At 37.5% G+C, this 17,821-nt stretch overlaps 1 protein-coding gene across 3 annotated transcripts in view; it reads right to left on the reverse strand.

The window, feature by feature from the left end:
* Positions 1–17,821, reverse strand: part of RHOBTB1 (Rho related BTB domain containing 1) — a 37,553-nt gene that overhangs the window by 19,176 nt on the left and 556 nt on the right. The window contains exons 1-3 of one of the 3 annotated variants that reach the window (XM_062579892.1): positions 17,634–17,679; positions 6,651–6,852; positions 6,184–6,287 (exon numbers count right to left, since the gene is read on the reverse strand). In XM_062579892.1, the coding sequence (XP_062435876.1) occupies positions 6,184–6,287; positions 6,651–6,842 (296 nt within the window). In that variant the 5' untranslated portion in view covers positions 6,843–6,852; positions 17,634–17,679. Of the gene's footprint in view, positions 1–6,183; positions 6,288–6,650; positions 6,853–17,633; positions 17,680–17,821 lie in introns of those variants that run through there. The other 2 variants (XM_062579891.1, XM_062579894.1) reach the window with 2 other exon arrangements.

Consider the following 17,821-nt stretch of genomic DNA (forward strand, 5'->3'; position numbering starts at 1 on the left):
CACATACAAAAAAATCAATGTTTGTAGAAAGGTAGGACAGAAAGCCCAAACACCAAATCAAAGGACAAAGATGTAAACAAAATGATAGTCAGAAAGAGAAGGCACGGGAAAAACTGGAGTATCTCTGATCAACCTAAGGCAAACACCAAAGCTCACAAGATATATATGAGCTGACTGCCAGCTCCAGAAAAGGGTAAAATAATGAGAAATAAACTCATAAAATAATGGGAAAAAATCACAAACAGGGAATAAATGAGCTTTTCAAGTCTGTTTCCTGTCAGTAAGTAGGCAGCTTACAGATGAGAGTAACTGTATGCTAGCTCTCTATATAGAACCAACCAACTTTAACCTAAGATACTGGAGAATAATAACTGAAAGAACAAATGAATCCCTTTCTTCTCTCCCATCCTCATCCTCTAAAAAATACCAGGAACTAATGTTCCATGATAAAAAGATATTGAGTTTAAAGGAGATAAGAGATTTACATAAAACGTCATTTGAAGAAACAGTATTTAGAAGAAAAAAAAAATCTTAAGGTTGGTTACAGATGTGTGGATGGAAAACAAAAAAGAAGATGCAAAGTTAGGCCCTAAAATTCAGTAAAAGTATGATTCTTCATAAGCACCACTGAAGTACATAGAGAGGAAAACAGAGATAAGATGAAGAGGGAGAAAAATCTAAAGACAAAAGAATGATGGAGTCAGCTTTGCATCTAGTGTGAGAATGACTTCTGAAGTCAGTTCTGGAGGACATGAAAACAGAACATTAATAGAAGCTAGATGCATTCTGGGGAGAAAATATGGACTTTCTTGTTCTTTGACCTTCCTTGGGCTATCACCAAAACCAGCCTACTATTTGTTACTTTAAGAAAAAAAAAAGAAAAAAAAAAAGAAAGAAAAAAAAATGTTGTCAAGAAATTTCACCTGTTATTTGGTGTCAAAAAGTTTTTAGTAAGTGAACTCACTTTAAAAGTTATATCTGTCCTGTGCAGAATGGTTTCCCTTATTCTGACATGTGCACAAGGAAATCCAGACAAGATTCTGAGAGCTGTGGGAACAAAAAGCAGCTAGAAAAATCTACCCAGCATCTATCCACAAAGAAATAATTCAGTATGATGAAGATTCCTATGGAAGGTCAATTCCCAAGTTTAGCATTTCCAAAAGATTTTGGTCTCCCCTCCCCACCAATGACTTAGGAGAGCAAGGAAAAACAGAAAATTATGCAACATAGCAAATAAATTTTGATATATACTTTTTCATTCCAGTCAAGGAAGGCTTTGAGCATTGCAGGTTTCTTCCTACTCTAGATACACTACACATATGTCAAGTTGAGCCTCAGATCCTACAAACATTCATTTGGCACATAACTTTAAAGGAGGAAGGATTCTTCACAATGATTCCATAGCAACCGCTTTCTACTTACAGCAAGATATGGAACTATGGCAGGATGCAGAAAAGACAAGTACATAAAGTGCATACTTTCCCATTGACTCAGTGAAAAAGCCTCCAGTGGTAATGTAAATAATAAAAGAAGATATATGTGCATACATACAACGTATCAGAATAAAATTCTGATTGAGGATGCTCTTTCTGTGAATCTCTCTGCTTATTCTGTAGTCTTTCTTGAGGCTGACCTTAGTCAAATTCAGAAGATAAAATATTTCTTATCAATTATCAAAAATGTTCTTTCCAGAAGTTCTCCAGGATTTCTTGATGAAGAACCTGAATAGCCTACAAATCACTGTAAAGTAGATGGAAAGGCTCACCAGTTTTGTTTTTGAACATAATTTAAAGAGAGTGCATATCATTTTCTTGTGGCAGCAGAACATGGCAAAAGGAAGCAGGCAAGGTGAAGAGACATGCCTGAAAACTGAATTCCCCATCAGCTGACCCTTTCTCAACACAGCAAAAGACTACCTTGTATCTGTTAAGTGCTACTACTGTGAAGACATACCTGGTGCTCCCCCCAACCCATGCTAGTAAATGGCTCATAAAGTGTATGGAAGATGGAGAGTTACAGAAATAAAAAAATAATAATAATAAAAAAAAAAGAAAGAAAAAAAAAGAAAAACGGGTCTGAAAGAGAAGTATGGGCTTTCATTCAAGGCACTTCTGAAACCCCAGTATTGCTTTGAGAAAAGGAGAGGAGCTGCTGGGTCATTCTTAGTTGAGGGACAGTGAGTGAGAGAGGGCACTGATCTAACTAAAGGCAAACAGAGCAACCCTGTGAAGACACTCATCTAACCCCAAACTCACTAAATTTGCTGAATGTAAATACCATTTACATCAAAGCTATTTTTTTTTTGTTTTTAAAGAAATATTTTCACCACTGTCCTTTAAGAAAAATAATCAGAAATCAAAACAATCCTAAACAGATGAGCAGAAGTCTTCCAATATCAGTGATGAAGCCCTACTCTCAGGGACTCATAAGAGCAGCGTTCAGAAGGTATATTTCTACAAATTTGATTACACTGAAGTAACTGGTTAAGGGAATTGTAATCACATAGAAAAAGAGGAATGCATGTGTTCCTCTGTATACGTGCAATACCCACAAGACTTATGAAATCCATTCATGACAGAGGCAATACTGTAAACATATTTTAAGAGGCTCTGTCAGCAGTCTCACAGCAAAACTTATTCGCATTTTTAAGTCATAAGGAAAAGGCTGTTTTCTGTCCATGCTGTATGAACAGATTTTGTTTGGTCTACAGTGCATATTTAAGTTACAACTAAATAAATCATCCTGGCTGAATTAGCTGACAAGCCACATAGTATTGAGAATAATATTTGATTGAGACTGAATTAACTCTTTGCAGATTTGTGCTCATGTGTACACACACTAGAGCTGCACATATCAAATAACTCTATAGGATATTAATCAAATTTTAGTCAAACATGTTTACCTAAAAAAAAAAAAGAGGAGGAAAAAAAAGAAAAAATATGCAAGCCAATTCTTTTCCCATTTTGCTTCTGGAATTAGTTTGAACACAATGACAATCTCATTCAAAACCAGACTGGACAGGAGGATAGAGAATAATAAATCCTGCCACACTGAAAGAAAAGTAAACGAAAATATTTTGATGCCTTTACATAAGCAATTTTCTGTATCCCAGGGACACTGGTACATAATAACAACCTGAGCTTAACAAAAAGTCCCCACTTAATTTGCAGGCTTAGAGAATGCAACAGCACTGAGACTAGATTGCTATTAAGTGAAGAGGGGACTAGGAGCTGGAAACTGATATACTAATCATAACACAGATATTGTCATCTTAAAACATTTTGGAGTGATTTTGCACCAAATCAAACCCTGTGGGGCAGTATCAACAGATGAATATTTGACCTCACATAGTGCCAAAGCTGAACTGAACTGGATACCCCCAAAGCTAAAATACACATTCTAGCTAAGAAAAAAATTGTCATGCTAGAAAATTCTGCAAGCAAATATTTCCACAGGTCTGTCCAACCACCTCCCTTCCCCCTCTCTTAACCCGTCAGGGTCTGTTTCCCAAAGCTCTTGTAGGACTGTGATTATTAAACTCAACACTACACAGTAAAATGCAATCTGAATCTCACCGTTCACACTCCCATTTTAAAGAATGACAGTATAAGCATTAACTATTCTATTCTCAACAGAATTCCAATATTTTTCGCCACTCTGCACAAAAAGGTACAACAGCAAGCCACTTCTTTTGTCCACCTCCTTTCATGCTTCTATCTGTGAAAAATAAAGAATTAAGAAGGATTTATCTTTGCAGTAAGTCCTACTAACTGTTCTCCCTATCATATACAGCATAATCTATTTAAGCAATATTTTGTAAAACTGTATGGAACAATCTTTTCTAAAGAGTAGCAGGTGAATTAATGACCTGCTGTTTCTTGTCATGCCACGTTTAGGAAAATTAGAAGTCTTGGCTAAGCATTTGACTGAAATAAACCTCCCCCTACGCATGCAGTCTACTTTGCATAAAACAATTTTGAAGGTAATTGAAGGAATATCTGATTAGATGATCTTTCAGGCAGGCATACGGAAAACACTGGATACCTGCAGGTTTAGCCTTGAGCCGTTTGGCATAAACTACATTTCACTGTACTGTAAGTTTTGACTTAACTATGAGAAGACTGTAGTTCTACGTACAGGGGTGATTTGAAATCAATTCCTATAAATGTGCATGTTCAATAAATTCACCTGCAATATCAGACACCTCCTTAAAAATTGCTAAAATAGACAAAATGCTAAACAGTTTATTTTAAAATAACATTAATGTCTTTCAGAAAAAAATAAAATACTTGATCAATAATTACAATGAGGAAATTTTACAACTCAAATTCTATTCATAAGATAATTTCTTCAGAGTACAGCAGTTTCAGTTACTTCCTGCATTAAAAAATCTTTGCAGAGAAAATCCAAAAACAAAAGAGTAGCTTTCCAGAACAGTCCCTTTAAATTGACCAGGGTTGAGCAAACCTGATTCTATGTAGGTTCAGTTCTGCTCAATAACTCAAGGTATTCATGTCCTCCTTCATGTTTGCAGGATTAGAAGCTAAGTTATGTTGTTTTCCCCTTTTCCATCCTGTCAGTAAATGTTGGATGAGAGTACAGAATGTGCCTGATGTTGTTCTTCTAATCTCTAGTAATCTTCTCAGTGACACAATATCTGTTGCAGAGTATCGTGAGGCCACATCAAAGAGGAATAGTTAGAGAAAATGTTAAGTTACATCCATATTTATCACAGTAGGAGCAGTATGCTGCTAAATGTTAAACAGTATTTATTCACATCCTTGAGCCGTACTGAGTATTAAGGTCAATATTACCTTAAAGTCAATAACTTTCCTCACACATCAAGCTTATTGCCAAACTGTACAGGTTGTGTAGCCCAAATGTGCTGCTACTTTAGTTCCTGATGCAATAGAGCATGTACATGTGTACTTAAATGTCCACCTGAATGGATGCCTTTTGATTGACTACAAAAACACTTAGCCACTCAGGGCATCTTTCCTGTTACCTGAAAGTTCAAGTAAATTCCTAGCTCTCTGTGAAAACACACGACTAACACAGGGCTGAATGTAACAGAACAGAACCCTTCCAATGATTCTGAGGAACAGAGAATAGAAAGGCTCGCATTCTTTGAAGTTACTCATTTCATCAGGTGGCACTAAGAAGGAAAACATTAAACTAGTACATTTTAGCAACATGGAATTCAAAGCTGGAGCAAGGACACTGCAAAGGACATTACCAGCTGGAAAAATAAATCTGTCTATAGAAGCATGATCATCTGTGGTAAGACAGATAGGATATGGAAAAAGGAAGTTCAAAAGGTGAAAAAACATGCAAGGACTGAGACCTTGCTCAAATGGTAGTTATGAAATAATCTATAAAAATCCATCTTCATCTCAATATTCACCCAATATAGGCAGTCTGTTCTCATTCTAAATGTATTCAAATGTCTGTTAGCTGCTCTGCTGTCTGCACTGAGACAAGGCCAGATCTAATTACCATTATACAAAATACAAGCACTGTCACTGGTTTCAGTCCTCGCTGAAACTAAGCTGAAGTTACATTATATGTGCTAGAAAAATCTAGACTTCGTTTTTATTTTTTGCCATTTCCAGTGTTAATCGATTCACTAAAAGACCCTTGATATCTGTAGAAGATAACTCTTTCCTTAGTTTTAATTAAGAAAATATATAAGTTCCTCCCCTTTAATGCAATAGGCTTTGCTCTCAGGAGGTTAGCTACCCATCCAACATTGTAGATTTTAATAAAGTAAGTATTCCATCAGGTAGGAGTGATGTTTCCCAACACTGCTGCTTGTTAGATCAGCATTAAAAAGGCAATTATATCGTACATCATTTATACAGGCAGAGAATGCTGATTTTCAGTTTTGTAAAACCATCATCTGATTTTTGGAAATGTTCTTTAAAATTTGAAATGAAACAGCATTTGTTGATAGAGCTTAGCACATTGTTCAAGTAAATGGAGTGTAGTAAAACTACGCTGCTTTTTAAATATTTATATCTTTTTAATCCTTGCAGTAGGATAATCCTCTTTGCAGTAGGCAGGAATATGAATATCTTTGATTGTTTTTAAGTCCTTGTTTTTCAAAACTAAGACTTGTGATTTTTTTTCTGTTCTAAAATTTTACTACTGGTGTTATTTAAAACGTAGTTTGGATCAATTTACCTTCCATAAGCAAAGCGTCTGTCTTTGTGGTGGTCTCCAAACGTATCCCACAGTCTGAGGGAAACACTCACTTCATCCACAACATCTCGTGAGCGTTCAAGGACCTAAAGCAGAACATGTTACATTCTCTTTTCCTCCATCAAACAAGCACGTTTCTAATACCCTTTTTAAGACGATCTAAAGCATACCACACCAAAAGACCTTATCACACGTAGTCTTAAGCAAGTGCTGCATTTCATAAAACCCGCGCAGAATATGCATCTTCTACTATCTTTTGGTAAACAATTACTTTGGAGTGAGAGCCCTGGGGAGATGCTGGCTTCCTTCCATGCCAGGCAATAGCTGCAACAGAGCCCTTGTATACAATATTCAGAGGTCACTGCTGCATTCTGACAAAGAGCGAGCTTGCCAGTAACAGCGCAGCCTCACAGCTTGTGCTCCGTCTTTTGTAGACCTGCAGTCCTTACCTCTTGGCAGACACGGTACTGATCAATGGCCCAGACAGTTGGAACGTGAGTTGCCAGCAGCTGATACTGAGTCAAGGTTGTATTACACGCTCTTGCACAAATTAGACGAGTCTTCCCCACTGCATTATCTCCAACCACCACGCACTTGATAGTTTCAACGTTGGGTCTTTCGTAGTCCATGTCAGTGTCCATTTATCAAAAACTGTAAAAAGACAGTTACACTTGTTTTCTACTACTGTATTTAGAACCACAGCCTTCTACTTCCACTTCTTCAGGGATGCCTGAAGAGGACAAAGTCCGAAGCCAAAGCTTGCAGTAAATTGTACCAAAGGAAACTAGCTGTTCCTTTAAATACCACTCAGTTATGGAAATGCTGGACTATTTTGACCGCAATAAGCTTATGCTGTACACATGTTATTTTCACTCTGGTTCCTGTAAACACAAGCCTATTTGCAGAAGATAGATCTTGGTGAAACAAGGACAACTAGAACAAACTTACCTCTTGTTAATAATTTTTATGCTAAGAAGCAGAAGAGGCTGGACATCAGTGGGTTTAACCTGCAGGATTCTAGTATAAACCTGCCTTCTTCAATCTTGACCATTCAAGATTTGATTTAGGACTGTCCAAACAACATAGCCAAAACCAAGTCACACAGATGGTTTTAATTATATGCATACAATAAAACCAAGGAAATAATGTCTTACTTGCAAAATGACTCCAGAGACTCTGTTCTCTACAACCCACACCCTATGTTAACTCAGTTCCCATTATATCCTGTATATATTACAAGCTCTTTATTTTCCAAGATGTTTGTACAGACCACAGACTAAACTGAAACCAAACAATTTAGAAGAAGCTTGCAGATACAGTTATGTATACTTATAAATTCTTTTTTGTAAGACATTAGAAAGTGAAGAGACTGGTTTTTTGAAGATACTATCCTGATGGAAAGGTATTATTGAAAGTATTTGCTTACATATTCTTTGGCAATTTATTAAACAAATGCATGGATATGGATGTAAGTTGGAAAACCAGCATCTTTGAAAGACTAAAATCAAGTCTTGTATGGTATCTACAAAGTCTGTCATTTTCATATAAGGTGAATGTGGGATTGTAGTTCAACATTTCTGATTTTGTTTTCCTAATCTCTAGTAGTCTGCTCAACAAATTGGTCTCTGCTGGGGAATATAATCAAGAAGGGAGAAACAGGGAACATGTAAAGCACAAATATTTTCAGGAGTATTTGTCTAACAGTTATTTCAACAAGGAAACCTATAGGCAGTTTAATTGACTAAACACAGGTCATCACCTGAAGTGAGAATGTCCTTTTTCGTGGGTAGAAAACATGACAGCTAAAGACATGCAATGATTTAATTCCCCTTTTAATATTCACAGCTCATTGGCATGTAAATATAGAATATGTATTAACTGTCAGGTTGTTTAAAATAATAAATATAAGCTCTTTTACTGTTAATTTTTCCCTGTATCAGAGGAACTATTTTCTGATTTAAGAAAAAGCATGTTTTGGCAACTACTATAGCCAAACACTATTTTTAACTATATTCTTTCATTACTTAAAGTGATATAAATAGAAAAACAAAAGTCAGCATTCGGACTAAATGTGACCCACACATTTAAAATTGTGAGCATTGATTGCAGAAGAAGAAATAGCCTAAAACAGCTATGGTATAGCTACAATCTGTATTTATGTGCCATTAGGACAAACTAGGGTCAACTTTATCAGTTAGTCAAAAGTGAATTAACTCACTCTTTCTACTTGGCATGCCACTACTGTGTCAAACTGACATGTTGTGATGGACACTGAACACTTCTGGAAATGCTATGGCACATATTTATGCTACGCTCACATTCTACAGAGGCGTCCTGCACTACACTGCACCGTGGCCCCAGGAACTCTTCATCCTGGCACAACCACACGGTCGCACAGCTGCAGCTTTGCAATCTGACAAACGTGGCTTCATAAATGCATGTACAGCACCTACTACAAGGAAAATCTAGCAGCCCTGTGATACCAACCTGCCATGTCAGCACAGACATTTTAGCTGATAAGGAAACAAAGCTGTTAAGGTATTGCCTCCACCATTTCACCACAGTTGCAATATGCATCCTGAAAGGCTACTGGTCATGGGGGAAAGCAGTGCAGAGGCTTTCAGGTACCTGCCTGCCAGTAAACCACAGCTGCCTGTTGCCTGCAAGATCCCACAAGGCTGACCCCTGGGATGGCCCATGGGCTCTGTCCAGTCTCCATACATCCAAATACAAGATGAGAGCCAGAATGAGAACTGACTCCTCCTCTCCCCTCCAACCTTTTCAGGAATACAGCCATGATACAAATAGAAACATTACAGTATTCTCCAGGGCACAGGGAATGACACGTATCTGCACACCATGGCCTCAAATGAAGGGCCCTCAATGAGCAGTAAAATCTAAGGGGTTTCAACACGTGAAGCAATGGGATCTAAAAAAGTTTCATTTCAAGTCTGAGAATAAGGAATAATCCCCTGACATTATATGTGCTATTAAATTACTTTATACTTTATTTATGCACAGACTAGGCATGACAGACAGAATATGGAAATGTTTACAAGACTAGAAAAAAAATGAAGGAGCATGGTTAGCCAGTGTTCTGACTGGTTTTAAACTACCAAGCAGAGAGATGCCAAAACAATTTTTCCTCAAAACTGATATTCCATTAAGATGCTGTTATGCAGATTAGCTGCAGTTTTACATAACAATCTGTTTTTAAAATTCTTCTTAAGTTTTTAAATGATAGTTCTACAAAAATATACCGCAGTCACAACAGATGTATTAAGTACAGAATCTGGAATATTAAAAAAAAAAAAAAAAAAAAAGTTCAAGAGGATAACAAAGCAAGTTTAAAATTGCTAGGAAAATCTAAATAAAAGTAACAAGAGAAATCAATACAATTAATTCAGAAACCTAGAAAAAGAATATATGGAAATAAAATTTAAAAGAGCAATCTTTTAAAAAATTTTCTGATACACTTACTAACTTAATTAAAATAGAGTTATCACAGAGCTTGGAAACAGCATGCTTGAATGCTCTGTTGTAGATCAATGGCAGTCTAACGAAGATATTTTTAGTGTGTCTCAGTATGGCACAGGACAGAGATTAAAATAAACCGAGAATAAAAACAAAACTAGAGCTTTGTAGTCTTGCTATGCAAGGCTCTTAAATCCACTCCAGTAAATATAGAGTATCTATACATTAAAAGTGCAGAGCATTTTATATTGTTCTGTAGTTTTCAGAAAGAGATTGAAACAGAAACAGTTCCTGAAGAGACTGACAGACAGAAGCCTGGACAGACTTTTAGAAATCTCAAATAAAAACAGAATATAACAATCAATAACAGTACCAACAACTAGTAAAATGCAAGGATTAAATGCTTATAAATGTAGCCAGAAGACTTCTGGCTGCAGAATTGATCAAAGCTAGAATATCTATAAAATCTTGAGGATATCACTCCAGCAGTGGTTTAAAGAAGCCTCTAGGTTAAGCTTGAGATAAATCTATTACATAATCACACTGATTAAAAATGCCAAACCTACATTTGCAAAACTAAAATAATAAGTCTACATTTGAGCTCTGAAAAGGTTGGTAACATCTGGGAAGACTCACTAGAGCCAGAACAAAACTGATTGATTAGACAAGAGCAATGCAGTCTATATAAAACAAACAAAAAACCAAAAAAGGCCTAAAAATTCCAGGACCAATGAAAAACTTGCCAAAAGCAACCTAAAACCTGCAATAGTTTAGTTTATCAGGAAAATAAAATGGGATAAAGCAAAAGGAAAGTTATCAGAAATGTGACCAGTCTTGGGGAGAACATGGCAAAAAAAGCCACAGAAATGGGCCCTCAAACAAGCAGAGCGCTTAAAAGTTTACAGGAAAGACCAGATCAAATACAGCTGTTCTCACAAAAAAAGCCCTGAAAGATTCAACTGCTTAATCCAGTTCTAAAGAAAGATGAGCAGATGGATGGATGAGCAGATGGATGGAAATGAAGAAAGATACCGGAAAGAGTAACAAGGGATCTCAAAAATCTCTTAGGATGTTTCTATTTTTACATTGTCACCTCTGATCGTTTGCAGATGAAGAGACAGAGGCAGACAAAAATCAGGAGATGTGATTAAAGTCCAGATCTAAAATGAAGTCATTTGATTAATTCACTTGATTAGCAGGAATGAATTATTCCAAATAAAGCTGATTTATTTCCAAAGAATTGTGCAGTTCTGAATCATAGCTTGTTATGGTCACTAATTTCTTCTCTTTATTTTGCTACATCTCAATTTGCTGAAGAGTACTGGATTTTTTGTTCAGTTTTTCTCATTGTTGAATGTTGTTTTTCTAGTTGTTATCACTAAAAATCAGCTGCAGTTGCTATAGCACACATGTCCTAGCTAGTCAGTCTTAATAATGATACATTGCTTTTCCAAAGAACTTTTCCCAAAAAAATCTGTAGACAAAGCATATCAGTTGACTATCTGGTCCACTGGTACAAAGATTAAACAGAATAAACATTTTCTGTCTCTCTGCATGTATGTACTTATGTACGTATACTTATACACAAAATATAACCAACTTCTAACCATGAACTTTCTGTTGCTTTAAAAATGCAAATTTAGTATTTTTAAACCTGTATTTGCATTTTTCCCTGCTAGAAAGAAAATGGATGAAGATTCTAACCCAACCGTGAGTTCCTGGTGGACATTTCCTATAAAATCCTATGTAGGATCAGGAATACACCTCTACAGATTTCACTGTTGGTGCTGCTAATCGCCCACTTTGAAATTTCTAGATATTTTAAACTTCAATTAGCTTATACAAAACATAGCCAAGATTTTTCAAAGAGAAATAGCTAATTATCAGCCCTTTTCTCATCAGCAAAACATCACAAACAGATTACCAAATGTCTACACAAATCAGGGACTATGGAGAGAGCCTACAAGCATTTATTTTGTAGATCTTTACCTAAGTGTCCAATAGGCTGAGACAGCATTGCCTACCAGGGAAACAAGCAAGCACATTATTTGGTTCTTGCATTAAGAGCAAACACTTAAGTGGAAGGCTGAGAGTGACAGCATTTAAGAACCCTCCATACTCAGGAAAGCTTTTCCTCAAGTTACTCTGCAGAAAAGAAATCAGTAACTCCAACTTCTCTCAAGTAACCTGACCAAACTTGTCAAAACAGGAAATCTTTCAAACAAACAAATCACCAATCAAAATTACAATGTCGCAATTATAAAAGTAATCTAATGAAATTTCCCACCACTTGATGTGAATGATGCAAGTGGGAATTATTTGAAAAACTCAGTCTAGTGGAAAGGTAGCAAGATCTTCAAGACTGATCTCTGAAAAACAAACTGTTGAAAATATGTGAAACAGCATTTAAAGGTACACCATACCTAAAAATATATTTTGAAGACATATGTTTGAGTATACTTTTGAGCAACTCCCTCAAAGAACCATTTCATAATGTCATACCAAAAGGAACATCGAGATATTTACAGCAGTATGGAATGTTCTTACCTCCATCCCAAAGTTACAAAATTATACTACTTGAAACTATGGAAACTGGAAAAGGCAAAACAAAATGCCAAGTTCTTCAGGCACTAGAGTTACTACCTTACACTGCCGAATTCCAAGGCATCAGCATGCTGGCAAGAACCAAAGAGCACATGAGCTACAACAAGGGTGTGAAATATCCATTCTGAATACATAACCTGCCATGTGTTGTTTCAGAATCTAAATGGATTAACACATATACGCAAAGGGAAAAAGAAGGGGAACTTACAGTTCAGCTGTACAAGGGCATAATGATCACAGACAGTTCTGATTTAGGAAAGGGCTGGGTCCAAAAGGCTGATTTGTTGTCTGGCTCAGTTTAATCAACGAATATAGGACCCCACACAGTAAATTGGTGAAAGAAATCACAGCATGGTATCAAGTGCCAGATAAACAATACCAGCTGCTAAAAGATCATTACAAAATGTTTTTCACAGAATATAAATTGAGGTTAGGAATATTATTAAATAGCATGATGGCCAAAGGGGAGGTAATTAAAAAACAAAAAATGTATCTTGATGATAGCATCAAAGAATCAACTGGAAACAAAGGGTAATAAGACTCAAGGTGAGATCAGATGACTTGATCACCAGGGGACAAAGACAGGCATGATGCAGATCAGACTGGATTCTCACCTAGGATGAACAGGCATAGCCCTGTCACCATTATTAAAAGTTCTGGCAATTTACACAAAAGGATGATCCCTCTTAAACTGCAGAAAAGACTGAAAGGAAGAAATGGACAAGTGAGGAAGAAATTCAAGATTAATTTTGGAATTTGTCAACTACTTGCCCTAACTACCCGGGCTGTCAACAGAAGATAACAAATACAGCCAATGCTTGGAAGTGCAGAAAATCCCTTATGTTTGAAAGTTAACCTGTTCTCAAATGCAAGATCTACCATGAGTGTAGGGAGAGGGGTAGCTGTCTCAAATGTCACTTCAGTGCGCTGTATAAGACATCCCTGGCTGCTGCCACTTACAAAAGGAGTGTGCAGATATGTGGGAGTACCCTGATCTTCCACAAGGGCAGAACACGTTCCGCTTTTCAGCTGTTCTGGTACAGCCGTGGTGTTTCAGCTCAGGGCCAGTATCAACAAAGAAGTAAACCCACAGAACATTGCTGAAATTTGATATGGCCGTAGAAGCAAAGCACTGAGGTTCTCATCACAGCAGACTCCTTGTGGCTTGCCTGAACTTGCTTCTTTCCTAACAGTTTTTGGCTAACAAGCATCAGATTTGATACTGGATGCTACCCTCACTTCATACTACCTACTGGAAGAAAGCAGCTCCCAGAAACCTCTATTCAGCTGCTTAATCCCTACTCTATCCCAGAATTTTAAAAGACAAGAATAAAAGATTGACCACGGCCACAAACAGAAAGGAAAGGATTACCCTTCAAAGAACAGAATTCTCTATTTACCTAGAAAACTTCTTAGTCAAATCATCACCACAACCTTTTTGTAGAAACTGAAGAGCGCGAATAATGATGCATGGCTTGTGTTATCAGAAGCCTGTTGGTTTCCTGCTCTCTCTCAGCATGTTTGATTCTGGATTTGGTTGCTCCTAAAGGCTAGCTATTCGGATCCTTCATTAAACCCGACTCACCTCCAGGATGACAAAACACTTGTTGATCATTAAGCTGCACTTCCTTAACCAAAAATCAGTCAAGTTAGCAAAATACAAATTCTTCCTGTGTTACTGTTTAACACAGACTGACCCAAAGCCCCATTACTGCATATATATAACATCCAATCTTAGGCAGAATAATTGACTCTCTTGAGCATCCTAAAACGTGCAGTCCACAAGGATCTGTCATGATAAACAGTTTAACAGACAAAACAGATCCAAATGCAAAGCTCATATTAGACTTTAACTATGTCAGTTTTCTGACAGATTCTGGAAGACCTGAGGGGCAGAAGTCAACAAGTTGATTACATTGAGCAGCTTATGTATTATTTTGACCTGTGCCTTACATTTCAGCACCCTGTGATAAGATCTAGAAAAGAATTTCTAGAAAAGAATCTACACAGCAGGTGAAGGATATTTTAACCACTTTAGAACTCCATGTATGAGAACGTGAGATGAGCATTTTCTATATTTTGAAAGAGACTGCAACTCTCTCACTCCTGCCTTCACCCCCTTCTTCACAGTCTGCCTCAAGAGTGGTCCCTCACGGCTTCTTTTGCTCCTTCCTTCTGCTGTGCAAAGAGATGTGAGGAAGGGTCACCACACTGAAGCCATCCCTAGAAAGAGGGAATACTTTGTAGAAGGTGCATGATTTATTTAAGATTGTGACTTCAGCTTTGGTGAGGCATTTTGTGAAGATTCAGGATGTATCTGGCTCCAACTGACTGCTCTTTCCATTTATTAGAAATGACTACGGCAGATGTAAGGGACCAGGCAGTGACCAACCTCTGGCTTTTCTATAGGACATAATCTGCCATATCATCACAAACTGAAGTCATTTGTGGCTGACATTAATAAAAGTGGCTGAGAACCGCAGTAACTGAAGAGTGGAAAAAACTCATTTGGACCAGGTGGTGACCATCACCAAACAGCTGTTACTTCATAAAGTGGCCAAACATGAATTGGCATCATGCACTGAGCCTTAAACTATTCTTCCTTCCATAACAAATGATTATACTGCAGGAACAGATCAAGGGTGCATCTCAACCAGCATTTTAGTTCAGATCACGAACACACTTATGAAGCAAATTTCCCAGTCATCTCCACTTACTGTGCTTTGGTTTGCATTGTGAGCAGCTGCAGGGTGCATGAACTAGATTCCTTTCAGATGATTCTAAAGTGAAGGATACCTCTCCCACCACCAACGGCTGTTCAGTGCACAAGACCAGACTAAAGGTAGTTGAAGTAATACCCTTTTGCCCCTGCAGTGTGTACAATATGGCTACTGGGCCCTCAGGACCAACTTCTTCCATTGTCAGATCCACTGCTACTGCACTGCGCGACCCACTACTGTAGATACAGCGTCAGACATACAGGCACCTGCTTTGTTATTTGGATCAATTTAGTTGTGGCAAAGCTGCAGTTGAATCCTTAGGGACTGCAAAGCTCATGAGCAAATTACAATATCTGGGATAATATAAAATAATCAGGATTAAATAAAGTGGTATCACTGAAGGAGCATGATTCAATCCTACTGGTTTTGGTGGTAACAAACTCCAAGAAATTCCTGATTTTACCCTTATGTCAGTAGGAGCATCAGAACCTTGTATAGTGCTAGATTACTGATCCTCTAGCATTGGTTATTACTAATTTTACCCATTAAAAAAAAAAAAGAAGAAGAAGAAGTATTGACATTGTGCCTTCTGTTTAGGGAGAAACTTATTCTGAGTAGTACTCCCAACAGGACAAGAGGAAAACAACAACAAACTAATACGGCATTCTCCCAACTTCTGTGCTTTTCTGTGGGGAACATACTTATCAGGGTTTGCTAGAACTACTAACAAACAAACAACAACAAAAGTATTCTAGAGACATTGGTGACCTTCTAGCACAGAAAGCTGTTGAAGAATTCACCTTCTGTGCTTGTTTTCCTTCAAAAGACAGAATCAGACTCTTGTTTCTTGAACTTTACGTGACATTTCTAATTTTTTTTCCTATTTGTTAATCAGTGATGATTTTGGAAAGATGCTATTTGCATTTTATTCACTCGCACATTTGAATGGTGTAAGAAAACTTTAAAAAATGAGCAAAACATCTGAATGACAGTGGATAAAAGCCTCCACAGACCTAAATACTGACTAGAATAGAAATATTTTAAGATGGCAGAATTTAGATAAATGCTGCTTTCAGACCCTGGGTTAAGTCCTGAGTTTATGTCTTAAATGCAAATCCAGTGACATTAACTAAATTGTGCAGGAGGTGAGTGACTATGGAGTTTTACTTGTAACGTCTACTGCCACATAGAGATTGATTTGCAAAAATATAAAAGTATGATAGAGATGTTACCATCTTGTGTTTTTTATGGCAGACAGGAAGGGAAAAGAGAAAAGTGGAATGATGTTGGAGGGTAACCAAGGGGAATCCACACTTCAGTTTTATGAGTCCACTAGTATAAACAAAGGGCCCAACTATCACCACATAGCTTCTTGCTATGAGCCCTGAAACGCTGCTGTATGCAGCAGTGGCTGCTCAGCTTTTCCTTTTCCCCTCTAATTGGCCCTGCTGGAGGGACAGTCTCAAGTACACACTTCGTTCTACAACACTTGTATATTCTCCTGGCACAATAAAGGGGAGCAAGCATGTTGAGTAACTGCTGTCCTTTCACTTCTACCTCAAGGCTTCTCTATCCTTTCATCTCTTTTAGTACAGGGGAACATCTGGGCACCGGACTTAAATATTCTCCCAGTGAACAACAGGTATTAGAAAAGACTCAAACATTAGCATTTACTGAGCAAGTGATCAGCTCCTCTTCTCAGACTAATGCACTCCAATATTTGTGAAGTTTGGTGTTTTTAAAAAGGCTTTAGAAAGCTTTCTGGAGCTAAAATGGATATTCATCTCTTCTTTGACAAAAATACTTCTATGCATCTGGTCTTATACTCCTAAAGTCTTATGTCTATGAGATAAAGAATCTTAATACAAATATTTAACCTACCAAGTTATTTTTTTCTGCTAACAGATACATTCTGTATCTTACAGGTAATATCAGGCATACAAATCCAATGTTCATATAAAAAAAGTATAATCTAATGAGAACTGACTTTAGAAAATTATTTAAAAGAAACTAAGCTGTTCTGCTTCCATGTACAGTGATCCCTGATCCTGAAATACAGCCTCAGTATAGATATACTCATTCAATTGCAATTTACACTGAACAGTCATATGGCAACTCTTTTGACATGGCCCTAACAAAGGCATTCTCCTCCTCCCCCTCCTTTATTTATTACTTAGAAAGAGCTCTAGCTTGAGATCTCCCCTCAAGCACTCCGAACAAACTAATTTCCACCTCAGCGTCTATATTACAGCTCAAGCTGAACATTTGGCTTTGAGTCAGCTGTGTGTCCTTACATAGCACACAAACTGAGGATGAACAAAGTCATTGAGAATATTCTAGCATCACTTCCTTGCTCTCACTGTGACCATATGTAGAGCTTCAAGGGTTTTGTATTATTTTTTAAACAACTATATTGCCACTTTTCAGAAGCATGAGTAGTGCTTTGACCAATAAAGCCAACTCAGAGCTCTGTTTGGCCATCTACCTCAGTTCATCTAATCACTAATTTCTTGTTGCTCCAGATGTTGGATGCCACAATATCCACTTAAGACTGACTTAACAAATCAATTTCTAGTGCTGTTTCCCTCTGCACCCCCTTTCTATGGCTCCCAAACAGGTCCCGTGGACAGATACCTGATAATCATCCGCATGCTGCAAGCCCCCCAGGGCAGCCTCCTGCTGTTGTCACAGCAACCCACAACAGACTCCACAGACACAGCGGGGGGGGGGGGGGGGGGGAAGAGAACAAAAACAAACAAAAAAAAGAGAGAGAGAGGAAGAGAGAAAGAAAGAAAGAGAAAATCTTCCAACCCATCAGGTTT

Source organism: Rhea pennata, chromosome 7 (genome assembly GCF_028389875.1).
Source record: "Rhea pennata isolate bPtePen1 chromosome 7, bPtePen1.pri, whole genome shotgun sequence".
Lineage (NCBI taxonomy): Eukaryota > Metazoa > Chordata > Aves > Rheiformes > Rheidae > Rhea > Rhea pennata.